The sequence below is a fragment of the Thunnus albacares genome, chromosome 3 (assembly GCF_914725855.1).
Source record: "Thunnus albacares chromosome 3, fThuAlb1.1, whole genome shotgun sequence".
Classification (NCBI taxonomy): domain Eukaryota; kingdom Metazoa; phylum Chordata; class Actinopteri; order Scombriformes; family Scombridae; genus Thunnus; species Thunnus albacares.
In genome coordinates this window covers 22,332,183-22,357,209 of record NC_058108.1, presented here as the reverse complement: position 1 = coordinate 22,357,209, position 25,027 = coordinate 22,332,183, and the positions used below count along the sequence as shown (strand labels likewise).

At 43.6% G+C, this 25,027-nt stretch overlaps 1 protein-coding gene across 1 annotated transcript; it reads right to left on the bottom strand.

The window, feature by feature from the left end:
• Positions 1-346: 346 nt before the first annotated feature.
• On the bottom strand, positions 347-24,654 carry mxd4 (MAX dimerization protein 4). Its single transcript, XM_044347037.1, has 6 exons — positions 24,439-24,654; positions 23,695-23,794; positions 20,211-20,240; positions 5,989-6,103; positions 4,025-4,187; positions 347-2,891 (listed from the first exon to the last, which is right to left on the bottom strand). The coding sequence occupies exons 1-6, from the start codon at positions 24,500-24,502 to the stop codon at positions 2,731-2,733; spliced, it is 633 nt and encodes a 210-aa protein (XP_044202972.1). The 5' UTR covers positions 24,503-24,654; the 3' UTR covers positions 347-2,730.
• Between the last annotated feature and the right edge of the window lie 373 nt (positions 24,655-25,027).

The following is a 25,027-nucleotide window of genomic DNA, read 5'->3' as shown; positions in this document are numbered from 1 at the left end:
GAAGAGGAGGTGGGAGGGAGGGAGGTCGAAGGCTCACCAAGGCACAGAACGACAGCAGGAGAGTCACCCAAGGGAGAGGGGCCAGTGTATCAGCTCCCCTGCCCCCACTCTCCCATCAACAAGCCTGGCCTCCTGTCTGTCTCTCATATATATATATATATATATAGATAGATATACTCACTCTTTTTTGTCTTTTCATTACAAGAGAACATTTAGGAAAATATAATACAAAATTTAATACAAGAAATATAGACTAGACTGGCTAATATCACTTTTTGCGACAAGTAGCTTCTTTTGTATGCAAGTTTTTTTGTTTTGAGTCTTTTGTAGTTTTTTTTTCTTTTTGTTTGGTCAGACCTGCCATGGTGGACTGGCCCCTTTTTTTTTTTGTGAAGTGTTGGGATGCCAAGCTCTAAAGACTGCCAGAGGACTGAGGCCTTGTGATTATTAAATGGTCAGAGAGCGACAGAAGCGCCTCCTCCGTCAATAGTGACTATTGTGCATAACCTTACAGACAAGTTGGAGAGGGAAATTTCAGCAGTGCTCAGAAGCTCCAGAAAAAGCTAACGCAGAGAAAATAAGATCATTAGTCTTGTTAATTACTACCGAATGTGATTAGTTTTGCTAAAGTTAACTAAAATGAACGCCTCTACAGAGAACAAATCATTAGAGCTGGCCCTTTTTTTTATATATATATATATACTGTATATATATATTTTTCCACATTTGCAGCTTTGACTTGTAATCAGGAAAAAAAAAACAAAAAAAAAACACATCCACACACACATGAATACTGCGTGAAAAAGTAACAGAGCTATAGAGAAATGCAAATTCTGGATCGATGGACTCGTGAGCAAAGAGAACGAACCACTAGTGAAAAAGAAAAAGGAGGATTGCTCCTTTTCTTGCAGGTCCGCTCTCTGTAGCCGCTCACTTGCCATCTACAGGGTAAAAAGGTCAAGGAAAAAGTCTCCCGCAATACCTTATGGTCCACCAGAATCGTTTTTAAAACACTCAGAGGAAGCACCCTCCTCTCGTATTTATTGCTACATCAATTCGCTACTGAGAAGGAAACACAAGATTTGAATCAATCTTTAAGGAATAGAGTTAATGTTGTGAGGCAACTCTTGTTTTCATTTGACATAGTAGTCCATCCACACCATAGGGTGGTATAGTGTAGTGGTCAGTAGTGTGGAGTAGTGGTTAGGCAACCCAACCAAAGGGAGACATGAGGGTTTGGACAGTAACTGTACATCTATATACATTCTTTCTTCTCTGCTACGGCTCTGTCACTTTTTCAGTTTGTCTTTGGCCCGAAAAGTCGGCCACATTTGGTAAACAAGATCTGACTACAAACAGAAGATTAAGATTACACATTTGCAGAGGTACTGCTACGCTTTGACACCATCTTGAAAAGTGAAAAATTAAAGGGAAAAAACGTGTTGATTCAGGTTCTTGCTGGGAGTTAGATGAGAAGATCGATACCACACTCATGCCTGTCCGTTTGATAAGAAGCTGGAGGCGGTTAGCTTAGCTTAGCATAAAGACTGGAAACAGTTGGAAACAGCTAGCTGGGCTCTGTCCAAATAAAAAAAAAAACTGCCTAACAACACCTCTCACTTGTTTATTTTGTCAATATAAAAAAAAAAAAACAAACAAAAATCAGCAAGTCACAGTTTCTTGATGGAGGTTATGTGGAAGTCACTGCTCCCTGCCAAACAACTCCTCATAAAACTGCAATTTTACATTTTGTTTTTTTTTACAGATTAAACAAATGAGATACAACACTTTCGACTTTTGAAGTGCTGGTAAGTATTTTTTCATCTTTAGACCATGCTGGCTGGTTCCCCCCCTATTTCCAAACTTGCTAAGCTAGACTAAACATTTCTTTGCTCCAGCTTAATATTGGCTGGACAGATATCAGAATGGTATCAATCTTCTCATCTAGCTCTCTGCAAGAAGGTCAATCAAGTGTATTTCCCAGAATGTCAAACTATTCCTTTAAGCTTACACCATGTTTCGACAGTCGAACTTTTCAGAGAATGTTCAGGGCATCTGCTAAAGCTACTTCTGTGAATCGTACTTGTGTGAAGGGAAGTTACTGTGTGATGTAAATACATTTTGAGGTCCCGGTGTTGCATGTATTGCAGAACAAACAGAAGTGTTTGTGTATTATTGCCACATGGAGATGACATGGAGCTTATATGTTGTTTTTGACCTCTCTTTAACTCACTGGCTTGGTCTTTCTCTCTTGCACACACACACACACACACACACACACACACACACACACACACACACACAAACAAACATTTACAAAATCCTGATTAACAAGTCAAAGCTGTCCACCACACCACAGAAGTCCCCGACATGAACCACAAATTCTACTCTGCTCTCTCTGAGCCTGCAGCAAAACACTAGGTAGGGGTTGTGAGGGCAGTGGGAGGGCAGGGCGTGTCAGGAGGGGCAGGTTCAGGCAGGATACAGTAGGGTGAGGTAGGGTCAGTGGTATATAGGAAGGAGGAGGAGGAGGAGGAGGAGGGAGGTCAGGAAGGCTTGAGTGGCATTTTAGCCCCACGGCTTCCTGGAGAGCCGGAGCCAGGATAGGAGGAACAGGTTCAGGGTGTACCGCCTTTGTGGACTGGTCTGATGTAGGTAGTGGGCGGCGCTGGAGAAGGAAAGCATGGGTGAGGGAGCTGGATCAGGCTGGGAGATGGAGGGCCGCTGCGTCTAACAGTGGTGCGGCTGCAGTCTGTGGGAATGTGTGGCTGAGTAGCTGGTGTCGCTGGAGCTGCTCTGGAGGCTGTAGTGGTCCTCCTCCTCGCCGTCGCTGATGCTGTCCACACTGTCCGCCTCGCCGGGCGTGAACTCCATACCCTCGATGTCCACCTCTGCACACACACACACACACACACAAAAAAAGAAAACAACACAAGGTTATTTTCAGCACTGTTTGAAAGCAGAGCATAAGAGAGGAAACTGTTTATTTCCACCCACCAAGTGTGGGCATGTTTATTAGGGATCCTGCTGCGCCTGTGGATTAAACCTGGATTTAGGCTGCCATTAACTCTGAACAAGCAGGCAGATCTTTGTACTCCTGCAGCTAATCCTCATCCATTGATAAACAACTGCATTTGTGTTTACCTCATTCAGGGTCAGTAAACACACACGGCAACAGTCTGAACTAAGCATTGGAGGGGAGTTCGTGACACTGGTGAGCAGCAGATGCACCTCAAGCCTCAATAAACTGGATGGAGTTTCAGGACGCTGGTATTCAGATAAAAGCAGTGTTAGTGGGCAGAAATAACATGCCCGACCTTATTATTTATGTCTACAGATGAAAATGCCAAATCTACAAGCAGTACTGCACCAGTATGCAACAGCTTGACATTTCCCACCATCGGTAGCTAAGGAGGAAAGCCAGATTTCTTTATCTGGAGTCTGAGGTGTTAACCTTTTGACTGGGGGTATCACCTGCAAACAAGGCAGGAGCTAATCATGGAGCTGGCTTTTCACTTGGATCACAGTGTGGCTCAGAGTTTATCAGTGGACAGCGAGAGGAATGCAAACAGCCAAGCAGCTCACACTGAGTTTACATGTGGACAAAAGCACTACCAGTGTTGCATTGTAGCGGTTATTTGCAAACAGATATAGCTTCAGGACATACAGTGTGCATGTCAAGACTAGTCTTGATACGCATAGTGTAGTTTGGCCATTATTGATTTGCATCAAATGTGGAGGTGATGCAAATTTGATTTACATTAATGTCACAGTTACATAAAGTCGTGACCATAACAATGGTCAGAGCTGTATCTGAATACCTCTAGAATTGATCTAGATGTAAATGTTGAGTTTATGTTTTACAGAATATGGTACACACACCATATGAACTCCAGAGAGTCCTATTCAGACGAGCCGTGATTATTTGAAATGTAATATATTGCGGTTAAACCTGTCCAGATTTGAGACAAATGAGGTTCTATTAACGGGTCGACCCTTGTTTTAGCGCAGCTGGTCGGCGTACCTTGCTCGGAGTCGGTGGAGATGGTGGAGCCCATGCTGTCAGTGCGGATGCGCTCCACGGATCCTGACACAGAGAGCTGCTCCAGGCGGCGTTTGAGGTAGCGGTGCTCTCTCTGCAGCTGCTCCTTCACGTTTAAAGCCTTCCTGTCCTGCTCCTCCAGCTTCTGCAGAAGACACACAGAAATGCCCCAAAAAAAAAAAATCAGTGTGTTTGCTGGACCCAAACAGCTCAAACTGCATACTCTAATACTTTTTTTTTGTTTGTTTGTTTCATACCATTGAAATGTACACATCCATCCGAAAGGTCACGGTGAGAAACGTCTTTATGTTTCTTCTATCTACTTTCGCATTCGCTCACATTATTTTTTTGCACTACCTTCCAACAGGAATCCAAAAACCTTTCATCAAGGGAACACAAAAGAAGTTAAGAAAAAAAAAAATCCTACTGTGACCTTTCAGGGTCTCTGTAGAAAAGTCACACAGCATATAATTTAAGTATTTCTCCACCATTTGACATTCACATTCAAAAGACGCGTCACTGCTGCACACCAAATATGTCTGTTGTTCTTTTCTTTCCTACTACAGTGATTAATTCTGTAATTCTTGTTTTTGGATACAGTGTCACCTTTGCCTAAATTTGGATTCATATCATAGCTTTAGATGCTGTTGCTGACGTTATTACATAAAACCACGAAAGCTTATGAAACCAGTTTTGTTTTATGTCATCTCCTGCCGACCGAGCCTCTGCCAAAGTTTCAAAAGAGAGTATTTAACAATAACAAAATTTCAAAATGTAATGGGGAAGTGGCCATATGACTGTGTGAGGGTTTGTAGGTTAGAAAGTAAAAATAAACCTAAAACTCTTGTAAAAGTTTGACTCAACATGGGTTTGGATTTTATGCACTTATTGGTATGTGAAAGTTCTCTGTGGTGAATCAAAATGACGTCCGCCGATACACGTCGTTGCCCACCCTGTGATACGGGAACACGAGAGAGAGAGACGGCACGGTGACGAGAATGTCTGTAGCAGAGGCCCTTCTGAGCAGAGACAACATGCACGATAAACAGGAAGTGAAGGGTTAAAAACTGCCTGGATTTTCCACCGACCACACTGTGACTGCTGTTGCAGCTTGTAAACAGCGAGATCTGTTCCCATATGTGCAGCTCATCTTCTACAAATTAAGAATCCAAAAATGTTCTGCAAGTGCTGATGTTTGAAGTTTTATAAGCTCTTCTGTGTCACTGGTCCTCTTGCTGATGCATGTTTTTTTTTTTTTTTTTTTTTTTTGAAAAAGTGTCTTACACGTCCTATTGTCTGTGTGTGTGTGTGTGAGCTGCAACAGGAGGGGGCCTTAAACAAACTTCCAATTATCTCCTTTCACATATCTGAAGATCAGCCACCAAATGTGCTGCTTGTTCCACTCTGCTGAATCATTTGTTTAGAGGTTTCAGTCTTGGGGAGATTTTATTTCTGTCAGATCCTGAACTGCTTTGATTGAAAGATTAGAAAACGACATACCACTTAAAGAAGGCGAAAAGGAAAAAGTGTAATTTACCAAAGCCTAAGGTGACGTCTTCAAATCGCTTGTTTTGTCTGGTAAACAGTTCAAAACCTCCAGATATTTAATTTACGATGTGGAGAGCAACTATTCCTCGTACTTAACAAGTCGGAACCGAGCGGTCTAACACCACCCACGGCCGTTAGATGCTGGCTCCAAGAGAAGAGGAGATAGCGCCGACCGCAGGAATTTCAAACGGCTCTAATGTAAACCAAAGGGTAACTGTGTCGCTGCGTCCATCTTTATATACAGTCTACGGTTGCAAATGTTTGGCTTTTTTTTTTTTTTTTTTTTTTGCTCGATAAACATCTAACAATTAAAGCAATTATCCAAATTGTTGTGAATACAGTACGTGTCTGGCATTCTGCGTGAGGCTGTGTGTGTGTGTGTGTGTTTTTTTTAGTACCTTGATGTGCATCTTGGCCCTTTTCAGCAGGCTCAGTGTGGTGTGTCTCGTGCTGTCTGGACCCAAAGGCACCAGCTTCTTCAACTGCTCCAAGTACAGCCGTAGTTTGGCACGTCTGTAAACACACAGGACACAGGGTGAGTCAGCAAGCATCCACCGGCAGAAGAGAGAGAGAGACGACACCTACACAAACAAACTGAAAAGAGCTTATCTACATGTCCCCGAAGGACAGAGACAAATCATACTCTTTCTTTCTTTGTATACTGTGAGTTTTATGTCATACTTCAGGGTGAATGGTGACTAAATACTACATGATCAGGGGTTGGTTTCAGTTCTGATTTTTGGACTTGGACCGTGAAAGACAAAGGACTGAGGAGTCTTGCTGTTTTCAAGCGCTAAAAGCTTGCAGAGGCTCCAGCAAACCACTTTCAGATTCCTGTGTTAAACTGAGAATAGCTACGCCCGTTGATGACATCCGACCAGAAATTCAACCAACCAATCAGCCCAAAGCCAGAGTTCATGTGTGCACCCCAACGTTTATGTCTTTCCTCATCAACAAGAGCTTTTCATACTGTACACCCACATGTGACACACATTAAACTGACTTTTTCTGTTCACACGATATCCCTCTATCCTTTTTTTTTTTTTTTTTAAATTTTTTTTTAGCTTGTGGTTTTCTTTGTTTGACTCACAAAAACGTGCTTTCGATGCACGAAACCACCTGCACGAGATACGTTTGCAGAACCGTAGAATGACACACTGACCTCCTCGCTGTCCGTGACGGACTGACTGACGGACAAAATGGCAACGCGGTTGTGCCCTGCTAAAGGGAGACTCCTTAAAGCCACGGTCTCCGGGGAGCAAAAGATCATTATTGAGCAAAATGACAGCTATGAGAGGTTTCTCATCTGTTCTGGTCACTGTTGGCTGAACTCAAGATGCAAACCGTGGCCCCAGAAAACCCTGCATCCTTGCCAAAAGCCCTACAGGCCAACAACCCCGGATCCACGAGTAAACAGCTCGCTGGATGCAGCATGTGGATATTCAATTCAGTGACAGTGACGACAAAGCAAAGTTAATCTCTGCGCGGACACGGACTGACTGTGCGGATATTGTATATTATGTCAAAGGACTGCCTTTTATTCACAACATTTTTATCAGTAGATTACCTCCCCTCTCTGTCCTTGGTCCATTCAGATTTGCTCATAAAGGCCTTTCAAGCCTCCATTAGTCAAGCTAGTGCATGAACCATTTCTTTGTTCTGAGCTAGCCTTCCCCCTCTTTTCTCCCGTTCCTTTGGCTAACTCCAGCAGAACGGTAAACAAACTCCAACAATGTGAGGTCTCCGCTGGCCATTGCTGCAACTACAATAAACCTAATCAGAGAAATGAAGCTTTCTGGGGCCGACTGCAGAGCTGAGCACACAGGAGACCACAGCTAGAGCACAAGAATACACACTCTTTACATATGCACACACACACACACACACACACACACACACACACACACACACATACACACACAGAGTTTTCCCTGTTTCTTTTTCAGGAAGGGCGTCGCCTATGTTTTTCACATAGAGTAAGACCCTCTCAGTAGCCCCGTCTGTTTCATTTAGAGGTCAGCCAGAGACGGCCAGTGGGCAACAAGAGGGTCTCGGGGACTTAACATAATAATCCAAAGTCTTAAATGATAATTCCGTTTTTAATTTTTAGGGATTTGATTGTAGCTTTTTATAAAAATGCACTGGATTTTTAGATTATGCCCTTCAAAACCATCTCTACCTCTCTACAGGTGCACACAAGCGTTCCCAAAAAAAAAAAAAAAGGGCGTGTGAAAGTGCTCCGGTTCTTTTATTTCCTCTTCTCCCAGGGGGTGCTTCCACCTCCCCCCACCCCCCCCCCACCCCATCCGCTGAACCCCTCCACCCCACTGCTCCACCCTGCCAACACCAACACACCCTCGTCCCACTGGAAAACAAGTGTCTTCTGAGGACAGGGGTGGGGGCCCACCTCCAACCTGCCCCAGTCACGGCCACATGAAGCACTTGGACTCAAGCCAGGGGAAGCAGGCAGGAAGGAGCTGGGGGTCTGCAGCGGGGGGGGGGGGGGGGGGGGGGGGGGGGAGAGGGATGTTTTTTTGGAAGGGAGTGGGGTCCGAGCAAGTGGATGACTTTCTCTTGGGTTGAAAAAAGGGCTCTTTGAGTGCAGTGTGCTCAGCTGCACTAGGCAGCGCTCCACACACATCATCCAAAGGGTAACTTGAGCCAATGGGCAACCATCTTGCACCCCCCCCCCCCCCCCGACTCTCCCTCTCTTCTAATGAAAAACAAAAACAAGGCGTTCCCCTTGACTGCCCAACCCCCCCCACCCCCCCCCCCCTCCAAGAAACCTCTGGTGTTTTTATGGACTTATTCATCACAGGCGCCCCACCTGTACGCTCACCACATATTTTACCTGGCATGCAAAGGGTAGAAATGTGCACAGATGCGCTTTCACCATCACTGTTCCACATAAAAATAAAATGAATGTCTGCCCTGTTTGGTATTCAAGCTGTCAGATATAACTTCTAAATCAAAAGCAGACATCGAGCCACTCAACCACCGTGTTAGACACTGTGTGGTGACCTGGAGACAAAACCCGTACACGCGTTTTCTAGAGTTGCACAAAACGAAAGTCTTTCTGGGACAATGATAAGAATCATAAAATATATAATGGGATATAAATGTCATTCCCTGCAGTTGTTCTGTGATGTATTTTGGGAACACTGTGGGCTCGTGGCCAGCAGAAAAGCTGATTATTTACATGAATCAAGATGCAAAACAAGGAATCTAATCGCTTAAACGCGGTAACATTAGTGTACAAAAGCAATCTTTCCATAAGGTCCATTTAGTAGCTGCTCTGGAGCTTTTGATCCTATCACATGATCCTCATCAACAGATGGGAGTTTGCCCGGTTGTCATGGAATTATGGACGTTCGAATTTCCATTTTCTAATGAGTTCAAGGTTCTTGTTTTCCATGTTGGCTTTAAAAGTTTGAAATGACTGACAGCTCCAGAACTTCTACTAAATAGACCTTGTGGTGAAATTGTGTTATCGACTACTGTGTCCAGAGTCCAAGAATGAACTTTCGATTTCAATGGAACAACTAGATATGAGAGTGTGTACATATCTTGATCTTGTTACCCTGATATCTAATCATTTTGAATACATTTGTTAATTCTTTTCTATCGGGGTCACATGTTATCAGTTTCACATGTATGACTCAAACTGAATTAACGTATTAAAAAAGAACTATTTGCATCCTCAGTGGCACATTTTACTTCCTACATCCCAGCTGTAGTTTTGGCTTCATGTCAAACGTGCTCATTCTTTTAATTCTGATAACAATCCACTAAGTATTTCTGTCTCGTGGGCTGCAACAGGTCTGGGCAGAGTCTCTTTGCACTACATGTGTCTTTCTTCTATCTGTCCTTATTGTGTTTCTGCGTCATCTTTCTGATGCATATCAGTGGGACAGGACCTGGTTAAACCTGGCAGTGTGTCCCTGACAGCTCCCTCCCAGCAGCACGTGTTCCCCCGCCGCGAGACACACTCGCTATTTTTCTTCAAGAGCGCACAGACGATTTGGAGCGGAGCAGGACCCTCCCTCCCTCACGTCTGTTATTCCTGAGCCAAGCCCTGGTCACGCAATGTTTATCAGATTGACTCAAACAGCCATGCAAAGTGTGGCACCAGATGAATGTTGTGTCCATGGAGGAGAGAAGACAGTTTGCACCGACTGGTCCACACGGTTCTGAATCACATCAAATTTTCCAATTTGTCTGGCTTTGAAAATAGGACGGTCTTTGATATTCCGCTCATGAATAGTGTCACAGTGAGAGAGTAGTTGCGGTGGTGTCACATAAGGGTTTGCAGTGCAAGCAGATTTCTGGTTTGTTTGTGTCAAACATTGTGCAAAAAGTCAAGGTTTCATGCACGGCGCACACGATACTCACAGGCTGTTTTCAATATTCAAATGATCTCATTTTAAAGCAAACTTTTAAAGGATAGTTAAAAGCTAATTTCCTGCATTATTATGGCAGCATTTTCACACTGCAAAGTTTTTTGTGGAAACTGCAAAGCTGCAAAAAAAAAACGAAATGCCCTGCAATTTTTCTGCATTTGAGGGTTCAATAGTAAATCTGCAATTTGATTTGCATGGAGTCATGTCTGCAGGGAAATGACCACCTGACCGTTCTCACGTGCAGAGTACCACGGGATGATTTGTGTCTGATCTCTGGCCTTCCCTCCCCCCCTCCTCTTCCCTCTCCATCAGGGGCTCGGTGCCAAAACAAAGCGAAGGGGGAAAAAAAGGAACTTTTGCTCAGAAAGCTGCACACTGCTGAAACTAGAACAAGCTATTTAAACTGCTGACTTATGCTCCAAGGTTACTGAGTACACACCAGGCCTTTCTCACAGATCTGCTCACACTTTGGGCCTTGGAGGGAGAACAACCGTGAAATATCTTGTTTTGCTGCTTAAATCAAAGGCAAGCTGTGTGTCTGTGGCCGCCTGTGTATGTCTGACCGATGCATACTGAAAGATATTTACATACGCCGCACCGGAGGATGAACACGATCGGTTTCACAGTGTCCACACACACTCATGATGGTTTGTCCTGGAGACGACAGCGTGCCCCCGGACTGTCCAGCGCTGTGGGATCGGGGATCTATCGGCACACAAAGCGCTGCAGGGCCTGAGAAGGCGAGCCAGTGCAAACAACGGGCCTTCACCCCTCACTCACTGCACTGTTTAATGAGCTCGCTGCAGCCCAGCGCATTCCTCCACCCATACGCACAGGACCGAGTGGCTCGCCTGGCTCGGAGCCAAACCCGCTAAACTAAGGTCAAAGGTCATCAGAAACACCACTGCAATGTTTCCTCTCACTGCTAGAGTTGACTCGGTTAGTCCCTGTTGGGTTTAAATAAAAGAAAATGCAATACCGTTCCTCTGGTGTTGTTTTGACTTGAGCCCACAAGACATCAACATCTACATTTAGGATGCACTAGTCGGCTAGTCGGCTCATATTGAATGTTTATTGAATAATTTAATATCAAACTTGGTTGTGTCATTTGAAGTCTCTAAAAAAAGGGCATCCGGTCTGTGTTTTTAAAGAACTAAGTAATAATCACAAAGTTATTTGGGAAAACTGCAAAATCACTCAAAAAGAAGTCTGACAGAGGCAAAGAGCACAAACAGCCAGATGATCAAACAGGTTTTAAAACCCATATTTGAAGAAGAAAAAGTAGGCAAACAGTAAAATTATGACTTGGACTGTCAGTTGTAAAGATCTATCACAGTTTAATGATTCAAATTTAACCGCCCTCGGTGTACTTCTTCTATTTCGTGCATTGCGCACACAGGTAGACAACTTTTGGTTTCACCTTAAAAAGAAGTGGTTAACTAATCTAATAATCTGTCTGACCTTGTTTACAACTTGTCTGATTGTGTCACTGCACATGTCAAAACTTTGCTGTAGCATGGTTGCCATGTTCCCAGATCTCAGCAAATACCAGAACTATCTAACTTTTGACTAACTGAGTTTCTTACTATCCCTTAAAAAACTTTTGTGGCAAAATAATTCAAAGCATCATTTTTTTTTCTTATCTTTTGAGCAGTATACAAAAAAAATATTCCAAAACTTTTCCAAAGTTTTCAAAACCTTTCTGCATCTGGTCCTGTGTTTACGGCGTGTCTCTTTATATGGAGTGAAAGTGGGGGCTGCGTCGCGTGAGTGTGGATCACCGCGGTGCGGTGGTGGAATTTGGGGTTGCCATTGGAGTGACTCCACATCTGGCTGGCAGGTTCCTGGGGAGTACGATGCAGATGGAGGGAGGGAGGGAGGCTCGAGGTGGTGAGGGACCCTACCCAGGGGCCAGCCGACAAACACACACACACACACACATACACACACACACACACACACTGGATCTCTCAGCAGCCCCTCATCAGTCTCCCTGTCACCCTCTAGCCCTGCCCGGAACATGTTTACATTTAACAGAGATCTGATGCGCCGCCTCTGAAAAACAAGAGGGTAGAAAAATAAGACGGCGCTGAGGCAGCTCATGTGAAACTGGCAGAGTGGTTTGCCACGCTGCCCACGCCAGCGAGACAAAAAGAGACACACACACACATAAACAGTGAGACGAAGGGAGACACGAGAGTCTTTTATCACGCAGTCATCTGGGACGAGCTGTATTTGTTTTCTGTCGTCGAGGATGCCGCACCCACCCACTGTGTGCAGTGACAACTGCGAGGCGAGACAGACGGATACAAGTCCCCCATAAACACATTCTCCTGACGGCAGGAACATTGAGCTCGCTCTCACATGACTCTGCTCTGACACGCAAGCAGCAAACAGAAACTTGAATACTCCAAAACAGCAGTGCACACAGAGGGAGGGGCCTAATTACTTCACTTACTCGTAGAATTACACCAAAGAAAAGGCCCCGCATACTTTTCTGGTGATTAAACAACAGGAAACTGAAGAATTAGGCAGTTTGTTGTTCACTCGTCGTAGTAGTATTTCTACAAAGCAAACTGGAATTTCCACTGGGCGTGCTTGGGAATGCCTTCTAATTAGATTCATTTGATTTTTTTTTTTTTTTTGTGTGTGTGTGTGTGTGTGTGTGTGTGTAGTGAAACAATCCCCTGTGCGAATGTGGATCATTACAAATTCCCTTCCTCAGCACCGGCAGCTTACACTGGTGTTAACAGAAAAACAGATGTCAAATAGAATTTAAAGAGGAGAGCGTGTGAGCAAACAGATAGAGGGGGAAGCTAAAGAAAAGGTTTCCCCGTGCATCTCTGAATCATCTCAACACAATGTCAAATGACAGACCTGGACATTAATTGCCTTCCGCTGCGTGCGTTTGAAAAGTACATGTGCAAATGTTGGACTAGACTAGCAGAGACAAGTTCAGCGAGCTCAATAAACACATTCCCCCTGACACGGAGGGCTCTGGTTTTATAAGGAATCCTTGTCAATGATTAACACGCAGGACTCCAGTGGCATGAGAGGAGATCTCAGCTTCCATGTTGACTGTAAAAGTTGTTGTTTACTTTGGAGGGGAGGGTTTTAGAACAGCGGGGCGGGGTCCATCCTGGGGGTCTGGAGCCACTTATAGGGGTCGTAAGATAAATCTGAGGAGTCCAGAGATGATAACATAACAAAATTATGCTTATTTTTTTTTCAGCCTTTCCTCAATATTTTGCTTTTTCCCTGTCAATTGCAGGATGTTTATACCTCATCGAGATGTTTTTTTTAAATAAAAACCAAAGGGAAAAAGCAGTCTTTAGTTGACCGAATCACCACCTGTAGGATCCTGCAACCCGTGACAAGCAGTTATTTTAGCCAAAACGGTTGAGAACTACTGTTCGGAATAAAGGAGAGACAAAAATAGATTGATTTATGACAGAATGCCTGCAGCTCTAAAGCAATCTATCAATGCATAATCAAAGAAATATTTGCTTGTTTGCCAAAAAAACAGGCGTCGCTGAATGAGCATGAAGCTGCGGAGCATTCTAGTAATACTCGGTCTGCTAGTTTTGTGACCCCCATCCACCCACACACTCTCCCCCCTGAAACTGCCTCTGTTACTTAACTCTGCATTCCAGCATATGTGTGCATACTCTGCTGACCTGAATTTCAGGCTGCCTGCTCGACACACAGAGCAGCCACGTCCTACGTTGCCTCCAGTCCCTCCCTTCGGCAACGCTCAAGAATGTCTTTGCCTCCTCCTCCTTCTCCCTCTCCTCCTAAGAAGAGTCTATCCGCAGTCGTGCAGACCTACACGACACACCCACTTTACTACATTACACACCCGATTTATTACATGACACCCCCCCCCAATGTTGTCACTGTAACAGCCTGCTACATGACACACACACCCCTAACCCTAATCCTAACCCTAACCCTAACCCTAACCCTAACCCTAATCCTAACCCTAATCCTAACCCTAACCCTAACCCTAATCCTAACCCTAACTCTAACCCTAATCCTAACCCTAACCCTAATCCTAACCCTAATCCTAACCCTAATCCTAATCCTAACCCTAACTCTAACCCTAACCCCAACCCTAATCCTAACCCTAAACCTAACCCTAATCCTAACCCTAACCCTAATCCTAACCCTAACCCTAATCCTAATCCTAACCCTAACCATCTCCCTGCTCTTGCCTAAACCTATCCAAGTGTGTGTGTCATGTAGTAAAGTGGATGTGTCCTTTTAATTGTTTTTCCTTGCTCTTGCCCCAAACCTACGCCTGCACCTATAAGGCGATATAATATATATCGGGTGACAACAAAAAAATGTCTATCGTTTCATGTTATGCTCTATCGTTTATTTCGTTGTGTCGCAAATTTTTAGGCCGATATTTTTTGTCACTCAGACGACATTTTGTGTTCTTCCGCCCGGCGCAGATGCAGGCAGGAAATTTGCATGAAAGCAACACAAAACAAACATGGAGGAGAGTGAACGCGACACAGAATTCCAAACAGGAGGAGGCGAGCGAGGATCAGCCGAGACAAAACGAGGGGCTAGTACCTAAAAGAGGGGCTATTTCTGTCACATGGATGTGGTTTGGGTATCAAAAGTCTGACATGGACAGAAAACCGTACTTTGCAAATTATGCCACAGATTTCTTCACTGAATTTACAGAAAATGTGTTTATATCGCGATATGTATCGTTATCTGGATATGAAATGACCTATATCGGGATATGGGATTTTGGTGATATGGCGCAGCCCTACCTGCACCTTGTTAAAGGGCATCCTACACTGTTGTTTTTATGAGCATCAGCTGCTTTGCGGCAGTCGACCAAGTTTACTGACACAGAAACGTGGTGTACCCTGCAGTGGCGACACCTGAGAGGGAGCAGTTACGTTCTCACCTAAATGTAGGTCTACAGCGGTCGCGTTCACATGCTCAAATGTCTCAGTGAGTGTACAAAAAAAAGCCCAAAAAACATCATCTGCAGCACAGGCCTTATGCAAACAGCTACTCTGTGACCACGGCCGGGCTTGACCTGAGTGAACCGGAGAGCTTCTCAGCACCCGGTGACCTTACGGCAGAGAAATTCCACATGTGACCTCGTCTGCTTGACCTCCAGCTGTAGCCTGTTTCTTATTCTTTGTCCACATAAAGACTCTGCTTTTTCAACACCGCATTTATAACCCAGACTGTCCCGAGGCTACATCCACAGACTTTAGTAAATGTGTAAGTATTTGGACGAATCCAGTGCATCCGAAGGCTGGGCAATATGACAAAATATATCAGGAGATGACAGAATATGTAAACCATCACAGATTATACAGGTTACATATCCCTTTAATATCTCCGGTTGTATTACTCCACTGCAGGCAATGTTGCTAACCAATAAGCAGGACTACTATGACTACAAAAAGTCGACTACTACCACTTGATTTTTCAAGTATTTAATTCACAAACACAGATATTCCCATCTAGATATTTTGTCTACAAACGATTGCTTAATTGACTTTCCAGAAAAATCACTTCATCACAAAATGCATACATTTAAAGCTGAAGCAACTAGTCCATTAATTGATTAGCGAAAACTTAATAAGCAACTAGTTTGATGATCTATAAATTGTTTAAGTCACTTTTAAAGCACCTTTGGCTCTGGGAAATTTTGAACATTTGGACCTCTGGCGCTATTTTACGGCCTTTTATAGACCAACAAGGAAATTAAGTAAGTAAGTGGTAATGAAAATAATCATTTTATATTGCAATATAAATTTACATGGTCACTGATAGAAGATTTATCAAGATCTGTATCAGCCTGATGTCAACAGTAACATGAGGTCAACCTGGTTGAATGTATTCAAATTGCGACATGTGCCTTAATGACTCCACCAATGTTAAGTACATAATTCATTGCTCTGGTTTATCATCTGCCCACGCAAGCCTAATGAGTCCAGGTCACCACACACTCGTGAGGAATGTATCTGACAGTGTGACATTTGAGGAAGTTAAGTACAAAAGCCACGTGCAAACATGTGAGCCACACAAATGCCACACCATAACCAAAACAACATTGAATACAGAAAGTTGCCTCTCTTTTGTTGATGAAGCTGCCTGTAAGAGGGGGGTGGGGGGGGGGGGGGAATAGATTTTTAAAATCAAGTCGTGGACATTAAATGACCTCAATCTTAACTGCGATCATGATCGTTGTGCGGTTTACAAGCCACATTAAAATGCAGATTAGCAGGATTAACAGGCCCATCAAAGCCCGACGCCCTCCACATAAACTCACTGTCACAAAAGAAGATTTATACCTCAAAAGAAGAGAAACGGGCACAAATGAGTTTTGGCAGGAGGACCGGTAAAGAGTGATAAAGGCCCTCTGTGAGAAGGGAGAGCGGCTCTCCTCCTTACTGCCTCAGGTTTCTGCTGACTCAGACACTTTTAGGGGGCGAAATGGAGCGCCAGAATGAGGAGAGGGAGGGAGGGAGGGAGGGAGGGGAGGGGAGGGGGAAAAAAGATAACAGAAAAAACAGATGTGGTCTCTGGAGAGAGAGGGAGACAAAGAGTAGAAGGCAGGGAGGTGAAGTAACAGGGCAGTGGACGGCTCTCCCTCCCATCCAATAACTCAAAAAGCTCAGCGAGGTGCCCGGCCCAGCCTATAGACAAACACACACACACACACACACACACTCACACACACATACACACAGGCCAGCTTCACTCGAGGGGAAAGAGCTCCTTAAAGTCAAATAAGTCATTTATCACAGCTGGGAGTGGAAGACACTGGGAGAGTAAATTTAATTAGAGAGACGATTAGACCGTGACAAACTGAGTGCCGGCTTCTGTGTTCATAAAGTGCATGTAAGTTTAGAGTTCAGTTCAACAGGTGTTGCTGCACATTGTCTGCAGCAGGTTATACTGTATGTTTTTTCAGAGAACCGTACTTGTGGGAAGACCAGTTCAACCTCTGAGCATCACTCTGTCTGTGTCATCTCAGAATTGAAACCGAGAGAATCTGACCTGCCATGGGTGGTGTCTGTGTCTGAAGAGTTAAATATAGAGCTGTAAATCCTTTTTTTTCAATTGAGGGAAGCAGAACAAACAGATACTCTGCTTTACACGACCGGACTCTGATTTCCCGTAAACAGGTGATACATGGGAAAACAAAACGTCTGAAGTTTCGCAACGTCTTGGTGTTGCTAGAAAAGGAAACTTGTGGCGCAGATGAGTCGTCATAGGCGTGATCAAGAGCGGTTGAAGTCAGAAATGTGGAAGGAAGCAATGCCAGAGGAGACCAACCACACAGTAGCATTTGGTTTCACAGAAACGTCAAGCTGATGCTCTACAGCTCTGGTCTGTGCCAGTAATGCAATGACAGGAAAAAAAAAAAAAAAAGTAGCAGAGTCACCCTCAAGATGGTCTTTACAGAGCTGTCATGGCTGCACTCGGGCTGCAGCAGATAAGCAGGTTGCGTCACGACAGACGACCCTGTGAGACGCTGCTGGCACCCACCCACTCTGATAACGGGACACAAATATATGCAGGGTGCCTTCTGAACAGCGGCCAAGACAGCCGTCGGTTTCATAAGAGATACCTAGCATGCATAAGATCACTACGCATTGCCAGAGAGTCTGATGTCCACAGAAACATATCAGAAAGCTGTCACATTAGACACTGACACTGCCTTAAATTTGACTTTCAAGACTATTTACTTATTTTTATTTATTAATATCTTTGATCAGATAGTTCCTGATTTAAATTCCTGATAAAAAATAAATAAATTTACCACTTTTAGACTATTTTTAGGCAAAGTTCATGAACTCCAGCTTTGTTTTTAGACAACATTTATCATTTGATAATTTTGGCTTCTTCTGTTAAATGAAAACATGTATTTTCCAAAATAAAGTATCCAAAAAAATGCACAATTTTGGCATTCAAACTGAACAGATATAAAAACTCGCAAGATAACACTACTAAACAACTATTTGACTACTCACAATAAATCGAATGCCTTCCAGCATTTAAACCAGACATTCATCAGTCACCTAGTCTACCTCGTGAACATACAGTACAAGGATGGCTTTGTTGTACCAGCGTGAACCAAACACACCGACACATGACCAAACAAAGACAGTGAGTCAGGCCTGAAACAACAGCAGCACCTCCCTGGAGTGGCGTCCGAGGGCGTGATGGAGGTCTGGCTTTAGGAAACCATACTGGGACTGGCGCAGATTAAACTCTGAGCCGATGATCTGAACTGGTCATACAGTCATTGAACTGGTTGAACAGGACAGCTGAAGGCTTGTGGTTTTCTCATGAATCGACAGCAGACAGCCAGAGATCAAGCAGGGACGCTGAAAATGATTCATTTCTATATGAGTTTTTTTTATCAGTGAGACTCCCACTAATCATATCTTTTTCTAGATCTTTTATCTATAACATGTGAAAAACAAGTGAAAAAATGTTCATCACAACATACCGCAAGCCCACGATGATCGCTTGGTTTGTCCGACCAACAGTCTAAACCACAAAGACATTCAATTCACAACAATATAAAACAGAGAAATACAGCAAACCCTCACATTTGAGAACCTGGAACCAGTAAATGATAGGTGCTTCACACCTTCATACCCTGTAAAATAATTGTTCCAAAGAATGAAGTTTTAACACCTGCACGTTGGTGTAATGACCATGTAATTTGAGGCCGCAGGTCCAGACAGGGATTGAATCAGGATGCATTCTGTTCCTAATGATACCTCGTCACGCAAAACAGTCACGGATTAAAAAAAAAAGGAAAAAAAAAAAGCGGGAAAGTACTTTTAAATACAGAATAATGCGTTACTTGTCAACAAGGATGGTGTAGTGTGACTTGCAGAGCGTTTCAACATAATTTCCTCTCTTTAAACCCTTACATCATCACCAAAACATTAGTGAATAAGTAAAATAACTCATGTTTTCATGTTCATGATTTTTTTAGAAACATGTGGCCGTAGTGATGACAAGGGAAGTGAGTAAACTGATTTTGGAACTCTTTACTGGCACTTGTGTTTCTCATTTTGACTGGACAACACTTCTTTTCTAGCTAACCACACCCCGTCATCGGACATGAGGTAACCGTGGTGTTTCAACACCTGCAGCGTAATCAGCCGGGGCCTTCTCTGTCTGTCAGGTCAGAGAGGAATATGTCCTTACATGTTTTCACGCCGCTCTACACACATCCATTACTCACTCCCAGACATGTGACTGGCAAACCCTAATCCCTCGACGTGGGTGACAGTGTGTCACGCACATGCAGCCAAACACACCCATTTCTGCCTCTGCTTACATGCTGAACGTCACATCAGCTGTTTCTTAAATCCTCTCGGGCAGGCGTTTGTTTTTTATATATATGCAGCAGTTCGGGGGGGTGAGGGGGGGGGGGGGTGACATTGAGGCCGAAAAAAACAATTATAAAACTGTTTTACAACTTCCACCGAACATTCTCCTCCAAAGAATCTAGGCTTTGTTGTATCAAAGAAGAAATTTTGCTTCCTGACCAGAGATCCCTGATCTGTGAAGTCACGTCCCCTGTTGGTGAAGTCAAAACAAAGCAAAAGCAGACATCTGTGTCTTCAGTGAGCGAGGATATCACATCACCACGAGCCCAGCGCTGTACTCCGCAGGGAGGAGGAGAAGAAGAAAAAGTAAAAAAAAAAAAAAAAAACTGTTTGTGAGCTAGAGTGAGAGATGCGTGCTGGGAGGAGAGAGAGGAATCGTTTCTATATGAGTCTGTGGGTTTCTCAGTTTTGGAGAAATGACAGGCGAGGGGCCAGATTCGCCACGCCTCTGTTCACAGTGTCAGTCTGGGCGAGATTATCGCATTACCGACAAGATTCTCTCTCCATACAAGGTAACAAGTTTCATCCGTGAAATAGAGACAGATCTAATCAACATGAAGGTGCTCTTTGAAATCAGCCTATTATCCGTTTTCAGACACGAGGAATTAATCGATTAAATCGCTCCCTCTTTGAAGATGACCTCTGATCCGATCCGCAACTCTGGTTACTTTTGAATGAGGTGAAAATATTTCACCTCTTTTACCTGTAGCCGGCCAATCTCTTCGCTTTGTATGTTAGGAACTCGAGGGTGTGCGGGGCTAAAGACACGCGAACAGATCAGACAAACATGATAGACAGGGGCGGGGTAAGATGTCACCTTACCTGTGTTTCTCCAGCTCATTGTGCGACGATCTGAAAAGGCAAACAGACAAAAGACAAGGGTGACTGTCGGGGCAGAGAGCGCTGAAATCAAAAACACTACACAGACTTCAAATGACATGACGTGAGAGTTGGGATCTAAATGCAAGACAGATGACAGCGAGAAGTGTGGAGCAAAATGCCAAATAACAGTAGAACATTTGGAAAATAATGCTGCTTTTTCTTTTATTTCTGCCTCCAGGTGGCTCTGGGTTTTTTTTTTGAATGTTAGAATGGCTGTACTGTTAAATTTCACCGATTATAATACTCAAAAACAGGCCTTGTGTGTTGCATAGTCATGCTGATTTGCAGTGGAACTAAAGGCACAAACAAGCAATGTAAAGGCGTGTTTACACATTCTGGTAATAGTCGGTCTAATTCTGAAAATCTTTTTCCATCTCTGTGTGACATCTGTCAAAGTGCGTGCAGCAGAGGGCAAAAAATGGCCCTGAGAGAGAGAGAGAGAGAGAGAGAAAGAGAAAGAGTATCTGTGACTCGCCCCCCTCCCCCTCCTCCTCCTCCTCTCCACCCTCTCCCACACACATACAAACAGCATGCATACACTGCTGTTGTTGCTGCACGCTGGCTGAACAGCAGTGTGGACATGGATAAAAACACACTCAGACGTCTGGAGGCCTAGACGCTGCAGAATTCCTCAGCGTGTGGGCTATTCCGAGGAGAGCCCTATTATGATGTGCAGCCGGGAGCAGCGAGGGCACTGCAGTCCATCTGAAACAGGCCCTCTGTTCATGAGACCGTCATGGATACCGCGGCAATAAAAACAAAAACAGCGACAACAAAGGGCCAGACTGACAACAAGCCTTTTCAGATTTTCCGCTGTTCGAGAGCCCTTGTGCTTGTGAAGCAGTGGTTCCCACAGCTGTGCCGAGGAGGCCGAGGCGCCTGGAAGACGACGCTGCTCGCTGCACCAAAAAAAAGGGGTTACAGTTGCTCGCGCAACTGGGATAAAGTGGCACAAAATCACCCCAGAAGCAGCAGGATGGTTGCACCGCTCCTGATAACCTGATCCGAACCTGGCAACTCCTTTTTTTCAAAAAGGGCCGACAAAGGGCTTTACTCCATCATGGAGGAAGTGAAGCTATTCAAACCTGCACAAATTGGGGAAACGTCCCAGGCAAAGCAAAGGGCATGACCAGGAAATAATATAGTACTGTAGAGGAAGGGAACGCTCACAGACCTGTAATAACAGCAGGTTAACACACACACCTTTACATGATATGTAAAAGAATGGTGTATCATGCAAAGGACTTTGTGTCATAAACTCAGCACTGGTGATCAAAGGCCTGTAAATTAGTCTTATATCAGCTTTTTATGGGATGTAAAACTGCCTGAGCTCATCCCCAAAGCACCCTGGGTATATTTTCCCACGTTCACACGGTGGATTTCAGGGTAGCAAAAGAAGTCGAGCTACTTCTTCTCATCTGAGTTATTTATATTAATTTCAGGCATGAAGCCTGGCGAGCTGGTGTTTGTCACAGTGCGTATGTGTTTGTCTGTTTGAGAAACCACACCCACGCACTTGCAAATAATTGTGTCAGGCCATCAGACACTGTATCACAGGAATGTAAAAGAGGCTGGATTCTCGTTTGAGTAGACACCACACAAAACTACACGCCTTAAAAAGGCGATTGTGACAGTGCAATTATGACAGAGTCACCACATGATGATGTACGCGCAGTGACGTAACTCACACTCACTGCTCAGGAAATCGGGCCTCGATGTGCTTCCCTGAACTAATATTAGCCAACAGGAAATTTGATCTTTTCATCAGGTTTTGATGCACTACTGTTATTCGGATCAACGCCAGGCAGATCCATTTAGGAAGTTCATAGACAACAACCAACTACACCCAACCCTGCAATTATTTGCATGTTGTGTGAATGTAAAAATCCCCAAAGTGGAATCATATGACGTCAAAGGAGATTCCTGATTAGGGCGTGTCCCAAAACGATTCAATCATTTTAAACACAGTGGGCCAATTCTGTGTCATTGACGACCCACCTGCTCAACAGGCCTTTAATTTCAAGAATTTTTGTATTAAATATTAACCTACTGACATTTAAATGACCTTTAACCAGCAATCCAGCTATTCCATGAAGAGAGAAAGCAACAGAGCACAACAGAACCGAAAGCGAAACTTCAATTTATTTACTTAAGTAATCTTAGTCCGTGTAAGTACAGTCAGGTGTTACGCAGTATTTGGTGACCCATCAGATTCTGTGACCTACCCTGATAATCTTACCTTAACCTTAACCATCACCTCCCTCCTCATCGCTAAACCTAAACCAACCTAACCGACACTGCGGGTCACAGAATCCGATGGCTCAACAAATACAGTCTCAGTGTCTAGTTGCAGACAGCATGAATGGGGTCAAATGTGCATTAATGAGAGTTTCAGGATTAGAGAATGAAAAACAATCAATATTCTGATCAGAAGCTTCAATCTGCTATGTGTCAACCGTCATGAACTCTGCGTGTGTGTGTGTGTGTGTGTGTCTGTGAGTGTGAGAGAGAGAGAGAGAGAGAGAGAGAGAGAGGGCGAGAAAGTGGGCTGACATGGGACATTTACTTTCATTTAACCTCTTAACCACAAAAAAGGCTTTTCAAAGCTTTGCACAGGTGAAAGCATGATAGCCGTGTGAGACTGCGTGCGGATATGAAAGGCTATGTGCATGTTTTTTGTCGGCATGGGAAAGGTTTGGTGTGTGGGTGTGTGTGTGTGTGTGCGTGTGTGTGTGTGTGACATACATATAGACAGATAGACATATGTAAATATACATGTACTTACCATATTCTACTTACTGCCAACATCTCATGTTGTTGTTTTTTTGTTTGTTTGATTTTAAGCTGTTATTTATAGACTAACAGCTGACTAATCTCTTAATTTTACTATCAGTAGATTAACACTTGCATTGCATTTGTTTTGTCTTTCATTGTTAAAGCCACATTGAATTTGCACCAATACTAACTTCATTACTTATACATGTATTATTTTATTTCATTCATCTATTTCATTATCTGTTTTATTCTATTATACTATATTATACTGTCATACTAACATTGTTGTTCACATTACTTTTGTTAATTCCATAACTTTGTCTATCATAATCATAATTGTGCTTTGGCAACTACATGTCAAATGTCATGCCAATAAAGCCTATTGACTTGAATTGAGATTGTATTGAGTGGGAGCAGCTGAGTTGACAGTGTACGCGTGGCAGTGTTTATTGGAGGGACCAAAACACAGAGAGCCCAGCCCCGGCAGCAAAGAGATGGCATGAAAACAGCTCCCTTCCACTATGTGTGTGCACGCTGTATATATACATATACATATACATATATATATATGTATATATACTTATGTATATATACATATATGCTATGCGTTGACACAAGGAAATAAAAAGAAGCAAGCATTCATATTTACCTATTGTTCTGAGTTTTTCTGGAGATTGGCGAGGCTTTCGTTTTCTTCCTGGAGAAGTCGCTACTGTACGGTAATACAGACGCATAACCGTGTTCTGCCTCTATTGAGAAAGACAACAAGACAACATGCATGTTCATTTACTGAGGTTCCTGCAAGCAAAACAAAACAATATAAGCTGTCACAGTCATTTGGGGAGGAGGGAGGGAGGGTGGAGGGGGAATGGTGAAACATGGAATAGCTATAGAGGAACAAAACGTGATCGATAATCATTATAATCGCTTCCAATACATCCATATAGACTTCAGCTAGGGCTATATTTTACACAGTTTATGCTACATGGCCATATATGAGTATGTGTCATTATGATACAGCCTCATATTCTCAATGTCACTCTTGTTTACTCATTTCCCTACAATGAATAGAAAACAAATACCGCATTCTGAGTATATATACGAGCTGGCCTGTGTTAGAAATAATGCAAACACAACTCATGAATACATGACACACTTTAAAACATACGTTACAGCTTTTTTTTCTAGCATACAGGCTACCGGGTCCAGTTTGCACCCATCGTTTGTCCCATTGTCTCCAAAGTGACATCATACCTGCACTATGGCACTGCCAGTAAAAAACTTCACACATGAGAGAATATTAAACACAGCTGCCAATCTAAAATATCTCCATTGTCGTTATGAATATTAGGGTAGAAATCTCCTGTCAACTTGTCAGTTTAGCTTGAAATACCTCTGTCTCTTCTTTCCAAGTACTCTGCAGCCTCCAGCAGAATTAAAAGAGAATTAAGTTCCATCTTGATGTTGTCTTGTTATAAAAATAGAAACAATCTATTTACACAAATGTACAAGTCATAAAATAATGGAATGGTAATCTAAAAAAAAAAAAAAAAACTACTTCAGAGCGATGTATGTGCGCTGCTATATTCACTTCTGAGTCTTGGTGACTCCAAACTACACTATCAACAGCACCTAACTAAAACTCAAGGGACGTGACTGATTGCACATCCGTCCAACCAGAAACGCTAGAGGCCGTTATATGGTAACCAATGAACAGGCTAAAATCTGTGAGCTGCGATTCGATTGGCTTGACAGTGCATAAGTCATCAGGGACATGCCCTAGCAACAGCCTGTGAGGCCCACCCCCTCCGTAGCTGATTGGTTTGGTACGCAGACAAGCAGCCTGTGATTGGCTGTAAGATATTTTGGGCGTGTCTCATAGTTGTACTTGGGCTGTTGTGCTGTTTGCCAAATTTGATAACTTCTCAAAAAGTATGCTTTTGGATTTGGCCCGTGAAGTAAAGTACATTCAACGTTCATAC